This window comes from Polypterus senegalus, chromosome 12, assembly GCF_016835505.1.
Source record: "Polypterus senegalus isolate Bchr_013 chromosome 12, ASM1683550v1, whole genome shotgun sequence".
Taxonomy (NCBI): domain Eukaryota; kingdom Metazoa; phylum Chordata; class Cladistia; order Polypteriformes; family Polypteridae; genus Polypterus; species Polypterus senegalus.
The window spans coordinates 60,560,422-60,585,283 of record NC_053165.1 but is presented as its reverse complement, the minus strand read 5'-3'; the positions used below and the strand labels follow the sequence as shown (position 1 = coordinate 60,585,283).

The window sequence follows — 24,862 nt, the reverse complement described above, 5'->3', positions numbered from 1 at the left end:
GGTGGAGGACTAGATAAACGGTCACATACAAAAATTACAGAAGTGAAAGAGGCAGTACCCCCCCCTTTTTTTTTAAAAAAAAAATAAGACTATACGTATGCACCCAAAACTCTAGTACACCAAATATGAAACTATAAAACACAGTCCCGCCTACTCGTGGCCCTAATTTATATAGTGTACTGGTGCCCACGGATGACCTCAATTTTAGCCTCTATTCTATAACTGTGATTAATATCTCCATTACATTTTTGTCTGCCACTGCCCGTGTTAATCCTCTATATAACGGCTCTGCCACTAGTACTTGTAAACATCACCACCTTTGATTTAATTTTCAGTTTTAAGCCTCGAACTATTCCTCTTTATGACTTAAGCCTCTGTGAAACATGTCTGCTTACAAGCGGCCCCATCTGTACAGATACTCTGAAGAGTCAAATCCTATGCATGTGGATGAAACAGGGGGTTAAACAGGCTCAGATACTCCTCTGAACATTTGTCTTACCTCCTCATAGAATTTCAGTTGGGGGACAGCCTCATCAATCTCATTCATGCAAAAATCTTTGAAGAGCAGGAAACCTACAGGACACAAGGCAGATTATTAGAAACAAAACGAGCAACAAACATGGCTGCACAACAGATCATCTCTCCCCTTCACTGCCATCTGGCTGACACACATTCGCCAAGGGACCTAAAGAGAGTGAAAACGAACAGTGCTATATAAAGCAAAGTCAATAGACACCAGACAGGCAGCCTCACAACAAGTTCTCTGCAGTCCAAGATAGTATTGATTATTCTCTTCTTCAAGTGTCTAGCAAACTGGCCAGGATCAAACCATTGTGCAGAAGAAATGTGTGAAGCATGGAGGGATGCAGGCTGGTGCAAGGCACTATATTGGCTGAGCAAAAGAACACATGTAAACATGAGCCAAGGCTTTGAAGACACAAGGAGAAATGTTGTGGGTGTAAGCTGGTGGTTGCCAAGAAATGCACACACAAATACACTTATTCCACTCATAAGACTACATAGAAACTCTGCAAATATTTTTTCTAAAATGTATATGTATTAAAAAGTGGTCTTTAACAAATAACAACCCAATACCTCCCAGCTTCCATGTAGAATTTCCAGGAAAAGTTTGTCTCCACTAAAGACAAAAGCATGGTGGCAAATTAATATTCCCATAAAATGGTGTTCTCACATATACAGTATGCCGACACAAAAGGCAAATTATCATCACACATACACACATTTTATAGACTCACGCATGCTATTAGCACGAGTGCACACACAAAGCCACCTTTAATTAGAGGAACGTCACAACTGAGGAATTCCAATGCAGTGGGGAAATGCTGCCTCCATGGGGACAATCACTTTGCTCCTCCATGTGTGACAAAAGCATGAAGTGAAAAGCACTTATGCCTCTTGAAGGCAGCACCCGCTCCAGTGTAATCCAGCCCATGGCTTCCTTCATGCCATTCATTACATTTCCTTCCTTCCTCTCAGGCTGCATGCATCACTGCAGCTTGAGGCAGTGAGGAAGCCAACAGTTAAAGCGGCCTGGTGTCAGTCTGGGCCGCCAGGCCAGATAAGCCACGAGGAGGTCACCGAGGTAGCCATAGCCAGCACCATTTGAAGATGACAGTACAGCAGAGTATCCAACATTACTGTAAGGTTCACCAAGTGCTCAATAGTCTTCCACTTACATACATACATTTCTGGTTCTGGATCTCTATTAGTGTGTCTGTCTTGCCCCATCTCTCACTCACTCACACACACACAGACACTCGAGTAACTGTAATGCGGCTAATATTTGTTTAGGAGCAATTCGCGTGACAACAACGCAAATAATTTTGTTTAAACTGGGCATCCGTTGTTCAGTCTGCTGGCAGCCTAGAGCTTTCTCGTCACAAATGAAAAAGCCTGTGTTTCCCAAGCATCCGACGCCATCTGCAACCCGCCCCCTTTAGGCTCAGCATACACCCTTTAGCTAACTTAATATCAACCAAGGTATTGCATGTTACATCCGAAATAGGGAGAGTTAACAAAAATTGTCCCTTTCAAAATCAAGCCTTGTCAACTTCAGTACAAATCTTATGCCCATGTGATAAAAAGCTGGGATCAACATAAAATCTTCTCTGAACCACTCAAAACGAAGCAAAAACAAAAACAGCCAGTAGATTATACCATTAAAAAAATGGTACATTGATCCACGCTAAGTAAAGGCAACACTGCACAGTCATGCCAGCAGAAGCGAAAAAGGGCACCAAGTGTTAAGCGGTTCTCTTGAGAAAGTAAACAATTAAAGTTTTAAAGGCAGACGACAGCTCTTAAAATAGTTTCCCTCATGTTAGACACTAACAAGATTACTATGCTTAGATCTGTCACTGATCAGTTTATCAGAACAGCAGCCTGCTCACCCAGTCACGCACAGCTCCAGCTCGCCTGCTCCAGAACCTAACACAGGCCGCCAACACTGGACAGGAGAGCAGGGCACAGTTTTATAGACTCCTCCTCTGCCACTTCAAATAATATGAAAGGCACTGTCGCCTCAATCAACTCAATTAATGCCCATTCTGGAAAAAGCTATGCCCACCAGTCAGTTATGCCAAAGAAATATAGCCTAAGGCTGTTGGGAGGAGAGGTGGGGTGCAGAAACATACGACTAGGCACATGAGAAAGGGGCCAGCCCGTTGAAGAAAAATCTGTCGAAAACAAGCCAGCGCCAGTAAGCCCAGAGAGCAACTGGTCAGTCTAAAGCTTGTGCTGCAAACACAGGGGGCGGCTCAGACTCTGCTGCCGCAGATGAGGGGATGAATCACCAGCACATACTATTTTTAGAAACCCTAAAAACTGACTTTTTATTCAAACTTCCCTTCAGAAAAAGAAAAAAAAATCCTCTTGAGCAGCCATCATTTACACGACAAACTAAACCACACAGCACCTGCCCTGGCACATCATGGTATGGGGCATAAGCGCAAAGTCGGCTCATCTGAAATTAGCGATTGTACTTGGATGGCACTGGGAGAGTCATGCTAATCTCATCACAGCGATAAGACTCAACAGATTATCTCCCTCCGACAGCTGACAATTACACCAGTCAGGATTAGGTTAAAACCAATTTATGCATCTGGGCAATGCCAATGAAGGTACAAAAGGATATTCCTGCAAATAACTCCGAAACAGGGTTGCAGGGCCAACTGCTGTCCCATTTCCATTTCTTAAGTAGCTCTATTCACCTCTCACTCAACATCCACTCTTGCACAGCAAAACGCGTCCTTTTCAGAGGATCTCATTTTAAAATTCTCTTTCTCATTCCACGTTAAACATGCCCCCCGTGAAAGCTAATTCTGGATTCCCTGTACCTTCATGCACCACCAAGATGGCCCTGATCATCGTCCTGTTATTGCTACTCACAAACTAATGAAAGAGGAGTATGGAAATCAGAGTGCTCTGTAACTCTTGCCATACTAGGAGAGAAAATATATTAGACTGGCATCTAACAGGGCACTAACTGAGGAATTAACACCATGCCAATGTGACACCTGGCACAAAGAACATTCACATCAGTGTGAAAACAGGCCATCTGCTATATCCAGCACTCATCTCAACAGAAAAAGACTTCAGTCTGACTCTTATGTCATTACTCCTGAAACCAGGAAGGCACAAAGAACAGGGAAGTGATTTGGGAGGTCTCAACAAAGAGTGGGCAAAGACATTCAGGGTGAAGTAAGTAAATGAACCAGGTGCCTGGCAAACAGAGCCAAATGACAAAGGAAAAAAGGTGACTATTTGGGTCAGAAGCAAAACAACTCAAAGTGGCAGATGAGCTGGGGGAAGCAAATTTCAAGGAGGAATCATGACAGGTAAGCAGGCACTGGAAGAGTAAAGCAAATTCATGTAAATTTAAAGAGTTAAACCAGAACAGGACCAAAAGAAAGGCAAAACCCAGTCTGCTCCAGGATCAAGAGACTGGACACTGGTCAAAAGAGCTTGAGCAAAGAGAATAGAGGGGCAGGTTAAGATAGGACTAAGGAGTTATAGCAATTTTTACAAAGGTCACATGCATGATCAGACCCAAACTTATAACCAACCTTTTTTTTTTTTTTACTGCTAAGTGTCTAAAGGTGAATGCTCCCCAATGGCAAACAGATAAAAACTGACAGAGAACTGCTGCTTCTTATTTAAATAATTTCTTTGTATGAAACAAGTAAAATTGGCAGCAGGTGCCCTTCACATTACGCAGCATCTGCTATCTACAAATAAAATCAGTGTGAAACAAAAATAAAAAGAGACAAGTACACCTTCACTTTCACTCAAAAAAGATTATATCCAGATAATCTCCAAATCCTCAACTGTGCTCAGTTACCAAAGAAAGCCGTTAACCAGCATGACCAAAAGATCATCTGTGAGCCATCTAGTAAATCCCTGATCCTATGCAGTCATCCTGCACAATTATGGGACTTTTGACTTGGGGGGAGGGGGATCAATGAGCCAGGCCAGTATCTGCTGAGATAGTCACAGAGTAACAACAGGATGCCAACAACCCAAATCCCCAAAAGACTTCTGGGCCAACTAAGTAACCAACACAAAATGCGAGTCAAATGGCATACTAACGATACTCCATTCCATCAAGGAAGGATTGACTTTGTAATGACCACTAAAAGTTGTCTGGAAGGAGCTAAAGAAAAGGAGATGCAGACGATGGAAGGGTCTGTCCATGCCATCTCAGTTTTGTGAGAACTTTTATTACGTCCAGCAAACAGCAATTCAGCAAATGAAAAAAGAACTACCCCACCCCCAAAGCCCGTGCTACTTGGCACTGTGAATCTGAAGCAACATCACCACACGGAAGCACAGAAAGGGAAGCCCCACCTACACAAACCATCATATTCCAAACAGGGGGGGTAATGGCAACAGCATGTTGTTTAGCCCTTTAACCCACAACAGACACGGAATGACGACCAAAAGAAGACAAACTCTTACCCTTCAAATATGGGAATACGGTTTTACTACTGAGTCGTCTGCAACAATTTTAAAGATCAGAGAACCCAAGAAAATGGGAAAAAAGTGCTACTGGTGACTTTTGTATTTTGCTAGCAAGAGTCAGGTGGGCACTCAACTACCCTGACTTCTGTTGTTTTAATGCTAGTGGGTCATTTTTCTGTGAAGTTTTTATGATTATCTCAGGCTCTTCCATTCATTTCTTCTTCACGCTTACTGCAAAGTCCCCACACACTATTGGAGTCGTCTTTCTATTCAGTGTCAGCTACATTTACACAATACATGAAAACCGAGAAATACAGGCCCCCAGCCTACCCACCCTACTCCTCCGACTAGGAGACCTCAAAAGTACGCTGAGCTGACAGAGAAAAAACAAGCTCCACCAGATAGCGCAACCACAAAGAAAAGGAAGTACTCTGTAAAATTGAGGAAGCCCTGAGAAAGATAATGGCAGTTTTAATGTATAGGTCACAGGACTTAAATCATCTCATAAGTGTGCAAAAATTAATGAGGGGTGGGTATGGATAACATACTGTAATCTTAACCGCAATATATATGACCACACACTGCCTCTCACTGTACAGGCACACGGGGCACTTAAACTAAGGGAACTTTACTGCTGAACAATTTGCCAGCACGTGTTCAGGAAGGAAGTGGCCGCAAAGAAGTGGGGCATGCTGGGTAATGCAACACACAAATCTGCTGAGATCTGAAACAAACTTCCTCTGCGCAATCCAGCAACCTCAGACACTGAGCCACAGCTATCATGAAAGTCCAGTTACCACAGATCCTGATCCCACATCAACCTACAGTTTATAAACCAAACTCTAGGATCCACTTTCATCCTTTAGTCCAGGCTCTGCCGTATATTTTAACACATGTTCACGAAGGAAGTGGCTACAAAGGGCATGATGGGTAATAAAAGAAACAAATCTGCTGAGATCTGAAACCCGCTGACTTCATGTAACCCAGTGACCACAGATCCTAAACATCAGCTAACTTGGAAGTCCAGTAACCACAGACCCTGATGCACCATGAACCTGCAGTTCAGAAACCAAACACTTGGATCCACCTTCATTCTGCAGTAGTATGGCATCAATATTATAATTTTGAATGTGGTACCACTATCAGCTTTCGCTCCTCAGTATCTGTGCTAACATGATACTGAAGCGAACAACTTATAGCTTCCTCCTCTCTCTGCTCCCAACTACTTTATCCCCACAACCTGCACGCATGCACCAGCTCCCCTGCGAGTTTCAAGAACACACACCAGGCCAGATCCACAGCAAGTTTCTAGAGCACAGGTATAATTAATTGCTTCAAAGAACTGGGGTCTGTGTGGGGGTCACCCTTGAAGTTTCAAGCACACCAATATATAAATATTACTTTGGGTAGAGGGGATGTTAGGTTGTGATAGATGGCGCAAAGTGCCAGTATGCAAACATTAACTTCCGGAACTGAAATTAGCATAAAGCTCGTACAGTACAGTTTAAAGATTAGGTAGTTTGGCACTTTGTTTAGTACTGATGTACCGCACAACACAACCCTGTAGTCCAGTCACAACGGACTCCTGACCCACCATTGCCTTATAAGTACAGTCAGCTCAAACTCCACATCGCTGTGCATCTCAAACTCTAATCGACCATCATATTTTAGCCCAGTCATCTCAATCCCTGCCACTATCACTTTGTCACTCAAGACCAGTATCCACCATCACCCTGTAGTCATCATGTCAGACCTTTATCCAGCATTACCCTGTAGCCCAGTTTCCTCATGCACTTTTCCACCACAGTCTTGTAATCTAGTTAATAGTGATCTTTTGATACTGCCACAGAGCAAAGCAGTTTTTCGAGTCTTATATTGGATCCCCTTCTTTTTATTTGCCTACTTCACATCTTTGACAGGAAAATAGGTGTAGAAAATTAGCATAACATGTACATGTAGTAACACTGGAGAGAGCTGCATAGTAGACACTCCTGCTCTGTGACCCCAAGCCTCAATATACACCCAGTCATCTAACACCCAACCTAACCCCACCACACAAACATATGTTCATGGCATTTGTAGTCTGAATCACAATCTGATTATATGGGTAGTTACCTACCAGGTAACGCTTGTGGCTGGTCTGCAAGTCGACAAACATTCGCCACGGTGCCCTCTTTCAGTTGCGAGAAGCAGATCATAGAATGGTTGAATAGTTTTACTGTCAAATAATGCAAGCTTAACCTGGTAGGTAACCACCCATTTAATCAGATTGTGATTCAGACTAAGAATGCCCTGAATGTAATTACCCCGATCTACATGCTATCAAATAAACGAACTACACGCCGTGGCGCAATGTAAAGAGGTTTCGCCTATGACACTGGCATCTGAGGTTCGATTCCCTGAGAGAGGATGCAGTGAGTATGTATGCCTGATGAGCCCAGAATTAAAGCGAAATACATGTCGCATACTCTTTGCATTATTTGACAGTAAAACTATTCAACAATATATATATATATATATATATATATATATATATATATATATATATATATATATATATATATATATACACAGCACATCCAGAAAGTATTCACGGAGCTTCACTTTTTCCACATTTTGTTATATTACAGCCTTATTCCAAAATGGATTAAATTAATTTTTTTCCTCAGAATTCTACACACAACCCCCCATAATGACAATGTGAAAAAGTTTACTTGAGATTTTTGCAAATTTATTAAAATAAAAACTGAGAAATCACATGTACATAAGTATTCACAGCCTTTGCTCAATACTTTGTCGATGCACCTTTGGCAGCAATTACAGCCTCAAGTCTTTTTGAATATGATGCCACAAGCTTGGCACACCTATCCTTGGCCAGTTTCACCCATTCCTCTTTGCAGCACCTCTCAAGCTCCATCAGGTTGGATGGGAAGCGTCGGTGCACAGCCATTTTAAGATCTCTCCAGAGATGTTCAATCAGATTCAAGTCTGGGCTCTGGCTGGGCCACTCAAGGACATTCACAGAGTTGTCCTGAAGCCACTCCTTTGATATCTTGGCTGTGTGCTTAGGGTCGTTGTCCTGCTGAAAGATGAACAGTCGCCCCAGTCTGAGGTCAAGAGCGCTCTGGAGCAGGTTTTCATCCAGGATGTCTCTGTACATTGCTGCAGTCATCTTTCCCTTTATCCTGACTAGTCTCCCAGTTCCTGCCGCTGAAAACATCCCCACGGCATGATGCTACCACCACCATGCTTCACTGTAGGGATGGTATTGGCCTGGTGATGAGCGGTGCCTGGTTTCTTCCAAACGTGACACCTGGCATTCACACCAAAGAGTTCAATCTTTTTCTCATCAGACCAGAGAATTTTGTTTCTCATGGTCTGAGAGTCCTTCAGGTGCCTTTTGGCAAACTCCAGGCGGGCTGCCATGTGCCTTTTACTAAGGAGTGGCTTCCGTCTGGCCACTCTACCATACAGGCCTGATTGGTGGATTGCTGCAGAGATGGTTGTCCTTCTGGAAGGTTCTCCTCTCTCCACAGAGGACCTCTGGAGTTCTGACAGAGTGACCATCGGGTTCTTGGTCACCTCCCTGACTAAGGCCCCTCTCCCCCGATTGCTCAGTTTAGATGGCTGGCCAGCTCTAGGAAGAGTCCTGGTAGTTTCGAACTTCTTCCACTTACGGATGATGGAGGCCACTGTGCTTATTGGGACCTTCAAAGCAGCAGAAATTTTTCTGTAACCTTCCCTAGTTTTTTGCTTCGAGACAATCCTGTCTCGGAGGTCTACAGACAATTCCTTTGACTTCATGCTTGGTTTGTGCTCTGACATGAACTGTCAACTGTGGGACCTTCTATAGACAGGTGTGGGACTTTCCAAATCATGTTCAAATCAACTGAATTTACCACAGGTGGACTCCAATTAAGCTGCAGAAACATCTCAAGGATGATCAGGGGAAACAGGATGCACCTGAGCTCAATTTTGAGCTTCATGGCAAAGGCTGTGAATACTTATGTACATGTGCTTTCTCAATTTTTTTATTTTTAATACATTTGCAAAAATCTCAAGTAAACTTTTTTCACATTGTCATTATGGGGTATTGTGTGTAGAATTCTGAGGAAAAAATCAATTTAATCCATTTTGGAATAAGGCTGTAACATAATAAAATGTGGAAAAAGTGATCTGCTGTGAATACTTTCTGGATGTACTGTATGTGTATATAAAAAAATCTCCCAAAAAGGACAATGCATCTTTGCATTTACTTCCACAGAGATAGAAGATAAGACACAAAAGCCATACGAATGCTCTGCCCCTTGGTATGTGATGAGTTTAAGGAATAATTAGCATCCAACCCTGAGAAGGACTCACTGGATTCCCCAGTCAGATCTTGCTATGCTCAACCTGTAGATGGAGCTGGCTGCTTCACGTGCCCTCACTGTGAAGCCTCTTTGAGCACGTGGCTCCTCAGCAGCCGGAGCTGTGAGAAACACCTCTGCAGAGAGGCGCCTGGGCCATCACATGATCTCCACTTGCTGCAGCTCTGCCTGCAGTGCTAACTTGCTAGTGGAGGCTCCAGTCTAATCTTCCAGGAATAGTTCCAGTAGGCCAGCAGAGCATTCCTAACCATTTTTTATCTGAAAACACTTCAAAAGGCAGCATCTTTTAATTGACAGAGACTCTCAGGAAGGCTGAATCAGGGTGAGTGAAAATGGTCTCCCAGACATAGGAGTATAATCACATCCAACAGACCTACTTAGGATGGTGAGTCAGGGATTGATCCAAAAGCATTCATCAGACAAACAATTTGATGGAGTTCACCACCTGACCCACGCTGCTGTCAGCTATCAAGCCCAGAGTTGGACACACAGATTTCATTCAGTATCTGGCTGTCAAATGTCTAGGTTGTCACCCTGACCATTTACAGGATTTGCCAAGTGATTATTTCTGTAAAAACTTTTGCAAAAAGGCAGAAAGAGAAAATGTAATTTTAAACTGCCAAGATCCTCCACTCAAGTGACCTATTATGGTCTAATGTCTCCATGTCCTCAGAAAATTCCAGGAATACACAGGTAGCTTCACTGTCCCAAAAATTTTACCCCATACCAAATGGGCCACATACCGATTTTCTGGTTGAAGATTTTGTCGAAGGTCAGCTCGTCTCTTTCCTGTAGATATTTTTGCATTACACTGCGGATGCTGCAAAGACAAATAAAGAGGAGTTAGAAGAGGTAAAAGATGGAGACAAAATAAAAAATCACCTGAACTTTAGGTATGCCCAGAAACAGACATCAAGAATGGACCCCCAGAACACACCCCAAATATAAAGAAACTGAGACGAGGTCACAAGGTAAAGAAGCTCAAATACGTGAGAGAGAGGGAGAAACGGACACACAGAGGATGCAGAACCCCCTAAGTTGCCCCAGGGCAAGTGTGGTACTGCTGCTTTCTCATAATTCCAGGTTGACTGCTGTGCCACATGTCACACAGCCTTTGGCTCGGTGCTGGGATGCTCGTTTTCTTCTATTCTTTTTTGTTTTATTTTAGAGCAGATAAATAATTCAGCACTAAGATCCACCCTGCAGTGATCACTTCAGCTAACCTAGTGTCACCTTTGTTGCTCCAACAGCATCAGCTCTTTTATCATAAAATGCAAGTAGGTCCAGCCTGGCTTGTTTCTGTATTTCATGCAAAGATACTGCAAAACCTGCAAAGGAGACCTACTTGCACCCAAACCTTATATCACTATAAAGTTGGTTTACAAATGAATCTATGAAAGCTATCCTTTCTCAGTGAGTGGTCTGCCCATCCCAAGCTATGAAAGCTCTCATCATGCACAGGCAGGAAACCAACAAATGACAGTTAGTGGTGGGTGACCACATCGCCATTCAGTGGCAAAAATCTCATTGAAAAGCAAATTAGAGAACCATACAAATGGAAGGGTGGGACAGTAGTGGATTAAATTGCCCAATGATTTATTTTTTGTTGATATCAATTGATAATCACTCTCAGTGGTGCGAGGCTCAAGACTCCCCGAGTAAGAAGGTACTCAGGTCAATAGACATTTATTTGTACTTGAGTGGCATTAACAATTGCATGAAGTAAGACCATTTGCTCTTCAACAGCATACCAGTAACACCTGCACATCTGTCTTAGGTTTCCACCTCAAGTGCAAAAGCATCTTTGGGGTAGCTACTTTGAAGCCCTTCACCACCTAAGTAAGGTTTTCAATAACAGACCATGGATCTGCTATCCCAACCACTTCCACCAAAAGACTGCTGAGCACCTGCAGCCCCAAAATGTCACAGGTGAAGGAAAAAGTGGACTGGGGATAGGAGCGGCGTGGGGCAGGCTTTTTGTAAACAGTTCAGAGATTAGCACCTGATCCTCTGGATATGCAACCTCCTGAGGCATCTGCAAAGATGAGGTCCCCCAAGAGGTTGTTCTTAATCATGCTCTGGGGACCTGGCTGAGCACAATGACTGCTCAACACTGTTTCAATTAACAAAGCTCTCAGGACTTGGGGGCCCCTGCTGCTCTCACTAACAGCTGTTTACTGCTCGAAATTTCCACTGCCATCTCTTCAACACATTAGCACAAACAAATACAAAACGCTGGCTGTTGAGATCCCTTACTAAAAACTTGGACTTCCCCCTGAAGTAGGTCAAATACTGTGACCTTTCCTCAAGTTGCAACATACAGCAGGTCATGCCCAGTCTCACCCAACAGCATTGATAATCCACCAAGTCCATCCATTATCCTTCCAGTAGAGTAGCTGTCTTCCCATCGTGCTAAACTCCATTAAGTCAATTCAACCATTCCATAAAGCAGGTGGGAACCCATTTCCATCTAACCAGGTCTCATTTCACAGTAAATCATAACAATTGCTTACAATGTTGAGGAAATTAGCATGAACCCATTACTCTATATACCACCTTTCATATTGAATACAATATCAGCAGGATTTACATGTGCAGTTTGATAATAAACCTCCTTGAACAGTTCTAAAAATGGAGTACTGGAAGTGAATAAGTGATGAAGACTGAAGCAGAAAGCTTGTACTTTAATGCTTTAAACAACAGACCCCACTGCCTCCTAATACAGTGGTTGACATGCCACTGGAGCCCCTTCCCAGTATGGCTGTTTCGTGTTACGGCCTGTCAAGATGGGTACAGTTCTGCAACGTCCCAATCTTCAATGGTATGCCAACATTTTAGGAGAATATGCCCACCACATTGCCCCCCCATAGCATAATTGCCTGTTTCACATCACCTTAAGATTCCAAGATTCTCACCACTCCACACCCACATCATTTATCCTGCCTCTACCCATTAACTCACAACATAGCAAATGACTCGAGACGAGTAGACAATTGATAACATAGCAGCACATTTTCAATGGTCAAGTTGGAAAAGGTTACTCGAGCACTTGAATTTCATATAGGCTCAGTGTATACATCACTGCTCCGATCTAAGAATGCATAACCTTCTGCAGACAACAGAACTGACACCACTGTCGTCGACTAGTCCTGTACCCTCATAATGTCAACATCGAGAAGGCTAGAACTAATGAGGGCTCAACAATACAAAGACTTGGTATTAAAACGACACTGGCAGTGTGTAACTGCATCACCACACCTGGAAAAGCAGGTGAAAGTCAGTCATTTCAAAAGGTGCTGTGTGGCAATGCATCACTGCTGCCTTAGGCATAACAGGTGGCACCTGCAAGCACATGAACACAATTTGCAGAACTGCTGCAATGTCAGCAGAACATGAACAAACTGAAAATATCAGCCTCCTTCCCCACCCTCATACCCCAATGGTCAACACTTACATCCAAACAATCTAAATATGCCATAAAAAGTAGAAATGAATGAAAAAGAAAAAAAAAAAACTTCAAAGCAACTTTATGACATGCTATCTAAGGGCATTGCTGCATACAGTGTATGACTGTTAACTAGTAATTGGGTAATCAGGGAGGCGAGTGGCACTGGCAGGGTTTAAATACCACCTGGTCTGCTGAGCCGTATGTACAAAAGCAGAGGAGAGCCTGGGCCCAGTCCCTTTAATGGGTCCCAAGGCCCAATGGCCCCCTCGTTACATTAGTGCTAAAATCTCACACTAGTGGCATTGCCTAACAAGTCTCCAAGCTAGAATTTGACACGCCAGCTTGAAATGTGCAATCCCTGCCTCTCACCTGGACAACTGCTAAGCAACAAACTGCATGGATTTAATGTTGCATTTGGGGATTCCACTGATCTACTGGAATCTGGCCTTTTATACAGAAATAGCTCATAGATATCATCTTCCGTATCTATACGCAGACAAGGAAGGGAGATTCACATCTCCATCTCAAACTAGCTCACTATCTCTCCATCTGATATGCAAATGACTGGGCTCTAACAGGTTCTGTTTAACCCCTTATTGGTGCAAGATGCAACTGGCAAGATCCATCATAACATTTTAAGGCTATCTAGCTTGTGTTCGTTGGGATGTATTTTTCCACTTTAAGAACAGAGGAGAAATGGAAAGTCAAAACTCCTACAAGAATTATTTACACATGAGAGCAATCAATACTAAAGTGAAGGAGACAAACAAGAGGACAGTACGTATTTAAACAAATAACACAAAGTTAATAATTGTCATTAAGGGAGGGAGAGGCAGAATTTAAAGGGTTATGGATGGCCCTGCAGCTATTATGGCTGCACTGAGGTGACGGAAGGGACCAGCTATGAACTATAATGGTGCACACTCACAGGTGTAATAAATGAATGAATGAATGAATGAATGAATGAATGAAAAGGTAGAATTGAATTACTCACAACTAACTTTGGTTGTGGGGACTGAAGTAGGTGCCTTTTCTACTTGTTGAGAACATTATGCACAAATGTGTATCTTTGTGATCATATACTTTACACTGTATATATTCACATTTGCATATGGAAATAATCAGATGGACATAGAAATGTTCATCATTTATGTATAGTTAGATTAAGTTGGGAGCATGTAGTGACACAGCAATTAAAGAGATTTAGTAAATGCCCATGCATGGCCATGAACTGAATTAAAAGAGTTCAAGAATGGATGCATGGCTGCTACTGAGCCTGCTATAAACAAAAAAAAAAGTGTCACGTGTTTGATGTCACCGAAACTGCAGTAACTGTGTTTTCTCTTTTCTAATGTTGCTTTGATAAGTTCCACGGTCAAAACAGTGTTCCTATATTTCTGCCAGCTTGCTTCATGCCAATCCCAGCAACCGGGTACACATATCAGGAACCAAACTATGATGAGGAACCAGTCCATCACAGGTAACACTCATTTAAACATTCATACTCACACAATGGACCAATTAAGAGTCCTCAATCAAATTAACATGCACGGCTGTCATTGGGGTCAGAAATGGAGTACTAAGACAACCTTGGCACAACATGCAGAGACTGGGGTTTGGAGACAGGCCGCAGACACCATCAGGAAACTGTACCAAACATTACACTATAGTACCTCCTACTATTATGAGATACATTTCCTTTTAATTTTTTTTTTTACCCCAAGGTGGTTGCGTGTTGAACCATGTTAGCCATTATGGATGCAATGAGAAGCCAAGCAAAATGACACCTTTAACTGGCTAAATGAACAAATTATAATATGCAAGCTTTCAAGGCAACTCAGGCCCCTGCCTAAAGTGGGGGACTGAGCTGCCTTAAAAGCTTGAATATTGTAATCTGTTCAATTAGCCAATAAAATGTGTCATTTTGCTTGGCTTCTTATTTGTCCCCAATGGAGGAAGATAAAACTTTATAGAAGCTCAAGAGACGAAAACAGTATAAATAAATTTAATAATAATAAAAAAAAAAACCCACAAACACCCATAAGCACTTCTGGCTTGGATAATGGAGAGCACACACACACAAATATACAACGGAAATATGTATATATGGCTACATATCTTCATCTCTCTGTCACTCTAGATATAAAGAGAGATTCTCAGTATGGTTATCACATTATCACTTGTGTAAAGCGACACACACAAGCTAAAATGTTAAGCTTGAATCAATGGGCTGAAGGTTTGCAATATTCCCAAGGGTAGCCCGTCTCTTTGGAAACTGTAATAATCGAGGTCCCACTAAAACAATTTTTGCTGTACTGTTCATCATGAAAGGAATGATACTACATTAAAGATGGACTGAATGTGACTTAAACAGTGAAAGCTTAGGAGTGATTTTTAATTAATTAATTACATGAAGCCAAAAGAAAGAGAGAGAGAGAGAGAGAGAGAGAAAATGGGAAATAAAAGTGTGTTACCTGAAAACCAGTGAAGAGTTGCTACTGGCAGAACTGTAGATGTAAGACAGCATAAGAAAGATAAAGCAATAGTTACGTGCAAATAAACAAAATGGCCAGCAACCAGAACTAAACATAACCTTGGGTTTGCGGAGCCTAGGGTAGTCAAACAAGGATAAGAAGGCCCTCAGAGAAGGGCCTTTCAAAGGCAGCTAATGTTTTGTTCTTTTTGATTTTTGGACTGCCTGTAATAGCATAACTTAATATGGTACTCAGAACCGATATTAAAGGAACTTTAATAAAAATGCACTAACACACAATCTGCCTGTGTGTGCATTTACACAGTATATATATATATATATATATATATATATATATATATATATATATACACACATATACATATACACACACACACATACATACTGTGTACTGTGTACACATATGCTAAAAATACAAAACACATTCAGTTACACACATTATACAGTATCACGGTGGTTTGTATTGCCTCATGGTCCCCAAGTTTTGGGTTCAAATCCCAAATCCACTCATTGTTAGTGTGGAGTCTGCACATCCCCAAATGCTTGCGGGAGCCATTCTCCAGGCAAGCCAGTATTCCTCCTGTTTTCCCAAAGACCTGAAGGTTAGTTTAAACGGAAAATGTAAATTGGCCCCAGTGTGAGTGAGTGGGTGTGTTTGGCATGTATCCAACGACTGACTGGTGACCCATCCATGGTTGGTTCCTACTCAATGCCCAGCATTCCTGGGATACACTCTTTCCTTTTGTGACTCCATGGATTAAGAGGGGTAGGAGAATATTATATTTGTATTATTTACATAAAAGCATTTGATGTGCACTGTATTGCTATCAGGTATTTCATTGCATCCTCTTCATGTCCCCGACTAAATATGTATGCTCTTTAAGGTCACTTGTATTAATTGACAATTTCTGCAAAGTACATATTTATGTATTATTTTTCTATTGATTAATTAATTGCATTTTTGCCCTCTGAATCTGTATCTTCTCTGCTGCTACATTCATCCAAATTTCCCTATAACATTAATAAAGTTTATTTAATCCTATACACGCACGGATTTTTGTGCATTTGACAACTGAAAAAGCGGTGAAAGTACAATGCCATATTTTTATTCTTCTGGATGGATTTAATGTTAACCCGTTTCTTCTCCAGGTTGCAAATGCATGCTAACATATCGCATCTAATGAGCCTGCATAATTCAGTTTTAGGGTAACAGGGAGCTGGAACCTATCCCGACAGCATTAAGCAGATGGCGTGCATGGGCACACACACATATCATGACATGCTGATAAGACTATTTATAAAGTTTATGAAGACATATACTTTACATTCACACTCACTCACTCACACACACCCATATATGGCATACATGCATAACCAAGCTTCTAAAAAGCTATTGATATAAATAAAAATTATGTTGATTACTTTAATAAAGAGAACAAAGAAAGTCAAATAAAATACTTAGCCAAAGAGCTTTGTACATGCATACACATAGATTAAAAATATATACATGTAAGCACACAGACTGTTTAAATGAATTATGAAATTATAAAAAAGCAAAGTGACACAAAGAAAGAAAGAAATTCAGGTGACTTTCTATACACAAAAAAAACATCCACAGATACACATAAATAAACGCACATTGTAGAGAGAGGTGCACACACTACATAAATATATAACCCTCTTGTAAATTACACATGCGCACACAAACATTAAATGAATCTGGTAATGAACAAGTTCCCTCATGCACTCCCACAGAGGGCCACAAAGCAAAGCAGCCACTCAGATCAAGCACTGGTACACTTGTACAGCTAACCCTCCTTGTGATGCACTTGCAGCTCCCAAATACAAGGGTGTTCACAAGTGCCCACCTGCTCTCTGCACCCCCATGTGTATACGATTCTGGCAGGCCACTGATAAGATAAAGCTCAATTAGCCACACACCTCACTGCCAGCAGGCAGCCAGCTGGCCATACAACACACCTGCGCAGGTCCAGGCTTCTCCTGCTGGTTAAAATTAATGTACTGCTTTAAACTAAACCACCACACCCCCAAATAGACACTCTGTACTCAAAGCAAAGGACATCTCCATTTATGAGGTTTCCCACACACCCTAACTAACCTGCTTCTGGCACCAACAGCCCCCAAACTCCCCTATTGTGATGATAAATGACAGTTAAAAAGAGATGGCAGCCACAGCAGTAAATCAGCAGTGCTGCAGTGTGCTCTACACTACACTGGTCACAGACTCACAGGCCGCCTGCATTTCGAACCAGAAACCTGCTCAGCACTCAATAGCCTGATTTGTCCAGAGAATTGATTTTTCTTTTTTTTTTTTAAATCCAACATGGCTACCGATGCTCAGCTTCTACAGAGCTGCTTTGGATTTTTTCTTCTCCTTATGTTTGCCTTGGTGGATCCACTGTTATCTAAATATTGCAACACCGGCAGCACCCAAGATAAACATATGCTTAAAGTTCTGCATTTTCTGTAAAATAGACTCATGAATGCAAAAGCTGTTGTAGCAGTGAGGCAGTGAAGCCCTTCAGAGCACCCCCCCCCCCCAAAAAAAAACAACAATGCCATGTTATTCTGGCCTTCCATTGCACAATCGAGCACAGCAAGCTTTGCCCCCACACCCAGTCAACCCCAGCCTGGTGCATGACCCAGTCAGTATGCACTGTTACAACGTCGACAGGCCACAATGCCCACTTGACCAAAACCAGTCTCTAAGGGCAGGTTTCTCAAGCACATTGGCATTAAAGAGTGCCAGGGCATGCACAATGGGCAGCACAGCGCCCCCTACTGGTGGCACTCAAGAGCAACAGCGATGACCACATGGTTCAAGTGGATGGTGTTCCAACTCGACCCTTCTAGCTGTTAACCATCAGTTTGACCATCACAACACGATCAGGCACACATATAAAAAATAATAAGACGCCTAGACAAAACAGACTGTGGCAAATCAACCACCAAGCTGCCATGATGGCACACCTGAGTCACCGACTCCAGTCCAGCCCGCCCCACGTACCCAGCGGCAGTCTCACCTGGGCTCCGGCAGAAAGATCTTCTTGCTTGCCCGGGCAGCAGGGGTCGATTTGCTCTTCTCCATCGCCATCAGGTAGCTGACATCGGCCAGCACCGCCTCCAGGTCCGCCATTTTTCCCGACGTAGAGGCAACCCAGTAAAACCAGTAAGCAGCACAAGCGGCGAAGGATGCCGTTCACAGCAGGGGTTCAGGGTTCGGGTGTCCACTCAGAGAGCTGCGGCGTAGTCCAAGGAACGTGGACAGAAAAGTGAAAGCAAAGCCGGCAGGCTGGCGAGCGAGCGGGCGGCCTCCCTCACGCGGGAGTGGGCTCACCGTCCCCGGCTACGCGCTTTCCGGCCCGCATGGACACCGTTGCCTCGAAGGGGGTTAACGAACGAGAGACCGAGACTGGGAGAGGGAGCTCGCTGCCCAGAGCTCAGCGAGCCCGGGTCTCAGAGCCGCGCGGCCGGCAGCTACTCCATTTTCCACCTCGCGCCGTGCCGCTCGGCTCTTTCCTTTTTTTTCTTCCTTTCTTTGCCCTTTTTGTGAGTGCGCGGCGTTTTGTCTTGTTTTTTTTTTCCTTCTGCGCTTTCCTTTCGCTTCGAGCTAGGCTCCGACCCACACACGGAGTCTGCAGACCCGCCTCCCCAGCGAGCTTTAAGGTTTCCCTCCGCGGCTTCTGTCGCGACTCCTCATTCTTTCCTTCGAAATGCAATTCGAGGAACGAACGTCTCTTCCGCGGGATGAGGCGCCTCGACGTTACGCGAGGCGAGGGATGGGAAGGGAAAGGAGTTGGGGGTGCGCCGACAGGCCGTTACGATATCTCCCCCCTCCTGGCTCCAGCAGTCAAGGCTCCGGCTCCAGAGAGCGCAACCAGTGATTGATGATCCGCCGCCGTTTTGCCCAGTTTCCCCCTGAAATGGAGCTTCGCTGACAGCCCGGCGCTCGCGTTGCTGTGCGGAGCTGATCTCGGAACGCAGGCTGAGCCACTTCCTCCCTGTCGGGGAGTCGCGGCCGCAAAACACGGAGCGGACTGCTACGGCGGAGCGGAGTAGGTGCAGGGTGCTGCTCGAAAACAGAAAAAAAAAAAAAAAAGAACGGGGCGGGAGTGTTTTGGGGGCTGGATATGCTTCTCGAAGAACATTAAGCTTGGGGCAGGTTTGTTCCAAGGGCATGGGGAGAGCCTCACGTGACAGTTCAACTGTAATGTAACAGCAAACTGGTGACACCAGTAAGTGAGAGGGAGAGTGGCAGGTGGGAGAGCCTCACCTGGTTGACACCTTGTGGAAAAGAGCAAAAAGGGATGAAGTGGAAATAGGCAAGTTGGACAGACTGGTGACATTCTGATACAGTCCCATAAAGGAGATTAATTCTGAAATTAGGAGCTGCAGGTATCAGAGGCAACATACAGAACTGGATTTCAAGTTGGTTAACCAGCAGGAGAGAGAGCACAGGTTAGAGGAGAATGCTGCAGATGGAGTGAGGGCATCAGTGGAGCCCCTCAGGGGTCTGTCTTTGGACTGTTGCTTTTTCTGATTTACATTAATGATGTTGATTCTGGTATAGTTAATGAATCTGCAGATGATACTAAAATTGGAGGAATGTCAGACACTGAGGAGGTAGCAAAAGTTTTCAAGAAGACATGCCTCTGAACTTTGTGCACTCTTGGAAAAATGGAGTGTAATGTAGAAAAGTGATACATGTGGACAAATGGAACAACAATTATAAATTCAAGATGGGGGAAACTGTCCTACAGTCCCTCTAGGGGAAATCAAGAACTGAAGACAGAGTGATCATACCAGACGAATAAGGAGAAGAAAACATGCAACAATTTGGGAGCATGAGAGGAAGGTCGGTGTGTATCATTTGAGGACTAGGAAAATTAAAGCAATATTGTCACAAACACAATTGCAGTGAAATCCTTACTTATGTCCAGCAAACATGTAAGTGACATCTGTGAGATTACAGGATGTCAGAATGGTGACACTTGGGGTTGATGGGAAGAGTGGTAGATGGCAGCACCCATAGGTTTGTAAGATCATCTGGTGACACATGACGTGTTTGGAAGGAGGACATGAGATGACCAAAGAATAAAGAATGGAAGAATGATGAAGGAGATACATAAGAGGAGAAGCAGGGATGGTTGACCAATTAGTTAAACTTAGCTAAGTAATAACTAGAAGGGTGGAAAAATAGAAAGAGGAAAGGAAGCTAGTTTAATTGTTGGGAGGGAGGATGAAAATGCAGTTTCAGCACTAGATTGGGCATGGTACACTTCAGGGAGTTTACAAAAGGTCAATTTACAGTAGGTGGGGTGAGTATGATGATGAGCACTAGCGCATTGCACTTGGAGCAGAGGGGCAGTTTTAACTGGATTGCAGCACAACTGGTTCAGATGAGTGGCATTCGATATCCGACAAACAGAATATGATGTCCCCAGGGATTATGCTTAAGGGCACTATAAATATTGACCTTCACTGTGATGTGAAATTATATGTCTGGAGCAGCTCTTCCACTACACATGAACTCCAGATCAGAAATGGAGGTGGAAGCGAGTATTTGCAATTTCAGTTCTTTGTGACTGGTTTTATTTGTGAGAAGCAGAGCATGTTATGAGTTGTTCCCCCCAAGCCAATGCTCCCATTCTTAGCAGCAGGAACTCCTTGTGGAAACTGCTTGGGGCCTGCTATATGCCAGCAAAAGCAAACGGCCCAGGATGGCCAGCACTTAAACCAAACCTTGGGGCTTCAACAAAACCCGGCTCAGCTGGAGGGGGCTGAGACCATAAATGTCCAAATGCTTTGAAGGTTCAAAATGGAGCTTAATTAATTCAGCAGTGATATGTGGTGTTTGAAGTTTGGGTAAAAGTTTGGGTCAGCCACCCCAAAGTCATTTAGAGGCTCACCTACTACTAGCCTGGCCCAGTGAGATGTGTAGGCTTTATTTTATTGTCTATTGGATATTTGCATTCTCCCTGTTACCCTTCCACCAGCGTTAATTTAGAATTTAAATAAATCCATTCTTTAGAGCTATTCAGCCATGTTTTAGGGCTGGAGTGTCTACCAACAGGTTTTCAATTTTATATATATATCATTCTCTCCAGGGTTCTTGTCCATTTTCTGCCAATTATGAGCCGCGTGACCTGGGAGGACAAATGAGTAAGGTCAGAACATGGTGATTTGATTTCGTCTTCAAGTGACATTTCTACAGCCTAAGAGGTCAGTGTCTTAGAATGACAACTATTGCTAAACATCTCCCATGGCTGTTATGGTTACATAACTACTTGTGGTTGGGGGCAATGCTGAAAGCCATGCCCTGTCCTTATTATACAAACAATAGGATGTCTCCAGGGAACTGAAGGTAATCTTTATTACAATGACAAACTTATTCATTCCAATTCCTGGAGAAGACAAAAGGTCATCAATGTCATGGTACTTCTGAAAACCTCCTATAGCCCCTATAGTGGCAAAAAAGATTCTGAAGGGCATGGTAACACCAGAGGCTTCATATAGGTTTATTAAGAGGTAGTTGACAAATACTCATTCTGCTTTTATTGTAGAGAGCCTCCAGGGAACATCTGACTGCAGCCCTGACATTCAATTTAAAAAGTGAAATATAGTAAGGCGGGGGCACCTCACATTTCTCATAGCAAAAAAAAAAAAAAGAGGTCTGTTCAGGACAGGGTATTACTGAAATCTTCCTTGTGTCCTCATACCTGGAGGACAGCCCTCAGCACCATGGCATTAAAGATTAACTTTTACAGTTGTGCCCTGAGAGGATGACATTCTTTACAGAGTACACATGCTTGATTCTGGCATAGAGGAGAAGTGTTGTCATGCGAACAGCAGGGTGGGGCCCACCTTGGAATAAAAGCCATTCCTCATCAAGGTGTTCTTCAAATGGTAAGATGGTCTTTTTCATTTGTGTTGCCACCTAGTGGTCAATAAGTAGTTTATCCTTCTTAGCAGACGGCTTTCCTGGCTCATAGCAAAGGTCAGTTCTTCAAACCTAAAAACAAGATAAAGAAAGCAGCATTTGTAAAGGAACGATTAATCATAAGTAGTCCAATACAGCTTGCTGCCAGTTCACATGTCACCTGTCCTGTCATAAAATGCAGTACTTTCTGTTTTATTCAGTCTTGCAGCTCTTTTGCTCTTTCTTTCTTTCTCTCTCTCTCTCTCTCTCTGAATCTGCCATGTTTGCCTTGCCACCAATATTTTAAGTTCCGTTACTCATTCACTTCAAATTTTATGTCAATATCCCACTCCCTGGTGTTCAGTCTCTCCACTTTGCTATCTGTTCTGTCTCTTTGCTTTCTGCAGTATCTCATCCACGCTAGCTCCCAGTGCCATATGCCATTTCTTCACTTTATATCTTCAGCCTCTCTCCTGTTTCTCAGTGCTGCATCTTTGTTGTGTCCATTTAGTATCTTATCTAATTAGTTCCATATCTCATGTATTCTGTCCTTCTGCACTTTCATCTCCTCACTGTGTTCCATTGTCAACCCAAACATTCATTTTCTACATGCCATGTCAATCTATTTTTAATCTTGGTGCTGGATTCCACATATTCTTTCTCCTTCCTACAGCCTTCTTTTCCATTTCTCAATGCCATGTCGTAGTACCTGCCCATTATACTCTATCTGTTCTCATATCCTTCTTATTCTGTTGTCTTTAGCATTTACTATCTCTTTGTAATTCCCCAAGATGTTGCCGTCTCGTTGTAATTTCCCATCTTTTCAGTTTATCAGCTTTTCTCTGTTCCCACACCTATTAGTTTCTCAATATTATTGTCCCATTTTGTTTTGCTGTTGCACATTCTAGTTGTTTTGTTTCTCAATTTACATTTACTTATTTGGCTAACACCTACTGTATATCCAAGGTGATTTACAACATTAAATACACTATTGGTTGTTTTTCTTTTGTTTTTTTTTATTTTCTCCCAAATGGAATACAGGCCGGTTAGGTGGCTTGCTCATGGTCACACAATATCAATAGCTGAATTTAAACCCAGAACCTCAGAGTTTGAAGTACAAAGCCTTAACCACTATGCCATACCTGACCTATTGTCTCCTTTTGTCATATTACATTTATTCATTCATTTCATATCCCATGCAAGTAACAATTTCATGTGATAGTATCAATCCTGTGAATTTATGTCTTATATTTATTGTTGCCTATTATGTCACTCAGTGTCTTATCTGAAGTATTCTGTTTCTCATTTCTATAAAATGTCAAAATTCTCACTCTCCTGTGCTGTCCACTCACTTTCTCAGTTTCAGAACTCTGCTATTAGAGTTGTGAATGCAGTTAACCACCAGCCCCCTACAGTACCCATTTTTACTTTTATTCTTTTTATCACATTCTGTTACATTTTTCAATATCATATTCCTTGTGTTCTTTTTTTATTTCCATTGCTCATCTGTTCTATTTGTTATCCCTAAATCCCACTAAATTTGTTTCACAGTATGTTTCAACCAACCTATTCTGTTTCTCATTTCCATATCTCAGCTATTGTGTTCCTCAATGTTCTGTGCCACCTGTTCCAGTTCTCATAGCCACATCTTACATATACATCTTCTCACAATCCACCTATTCTGTTATTTCTGGCAAATCCCTATCAATTGTCTTTCTCAAAGCCATCTTCTACCTGTTTTATTTATCACTCTCATATCCCACCTTTTTCTCTTTTCCAGTGATCTATCTCATCTGTTCTCTCTCCTGGTGACTGACATTATTCCATTTATTGTTTGTCAGAGTAATGCAGGCCATCCATTCTATATGTCTGTGCCATCTGTGATCTTATGTATGTTTCAATGCCACGTCACTTTCTTATTCAATACTGGATGTCTCTTGGGGATGTAACACATCTTCTCTGTCTCTCAGTATTGTATCCCATCTATTCCTCTTTCATGTCATGAAGAATACAGCCTCACTAAATGGTGGTTTTGCCAAACCTACGATGCTGAGAGTGTCAGCGTTTGTAGCTGCCCTGCACCTCTGTAAGCTACAAGGGTAATTTATATTGACATTCTGTCTGGGTAAGATTTAATGCTCTGCCTTTGTTAATCATTCTAAGCTGTGTTTAATTATTTAGCGTTTCGCTGATTTTATTGATATCTGAGAAGTGCTTTGAGACATAGGTTGGAAGGAATGACTGGTTTATTGAAAAATCATTTTTAATCTTGGTACTTCCTTCCTGTCAAAATGAAGCTGTGGCATCAAACGTCTAGGATGTCATGCCCAAGCCATATATATATATATACATATATACAATACCTGTCAATCGTTTGGGCACACCCAGAAATTTAAATACAATTAAATTGATTCAAAAATATAGCCAAGACATTACTAGTGTATATGATGACTATTATTACTTCAATTTATTTTCCACAAATGACTGCAAATCCCTGATTTTCAACAGCCATTCCTTCCGTGTCCTAATAGTCAACTCCCTTAACTTGTCCTTATTTTGTCTTGCGTAAATGTTAATTGGTTATTAGAGAAACCTTTGCGGTTGCCTTAGCACCACTGATTCCATTTATT

The 24,862-nt window shown here is 42.6% G+C and overlaps 1 protein-coding gene across 1 annotated transcript in view; it reads right to left on the bottom strand.

Moving 5' to 3' along the window:
• Positions 1-19,110, bottom strand: part of grk3 (G protein-coupled receptor kinase 3) — a 36,792-nt gene extending 17,682 nt beyond the window's left edge. Inside the window, exons 1-3 of the mRNA XM_039771729.1 lie at positions 18,337-19,110; positions 10,094-10,170; positions 500-573 (exon numbers count right to left, since the gene is read on the bottom strand). Of these exons, the coding sequence (XP_039627663.1) occupies positions 500-573; positions 10,094-10,170; positions 18,337-18,449 (264 nt within the window). The 5' untranslated portion in view covers positions 18,450-19,110. The remainder of the gene's footprint in view (positions 1-499; positions 574-10,093; positions 10,171-18,336) is intronic.
• Positions 19,111-24,862: the final 5,752 nt, after the last annotated feature.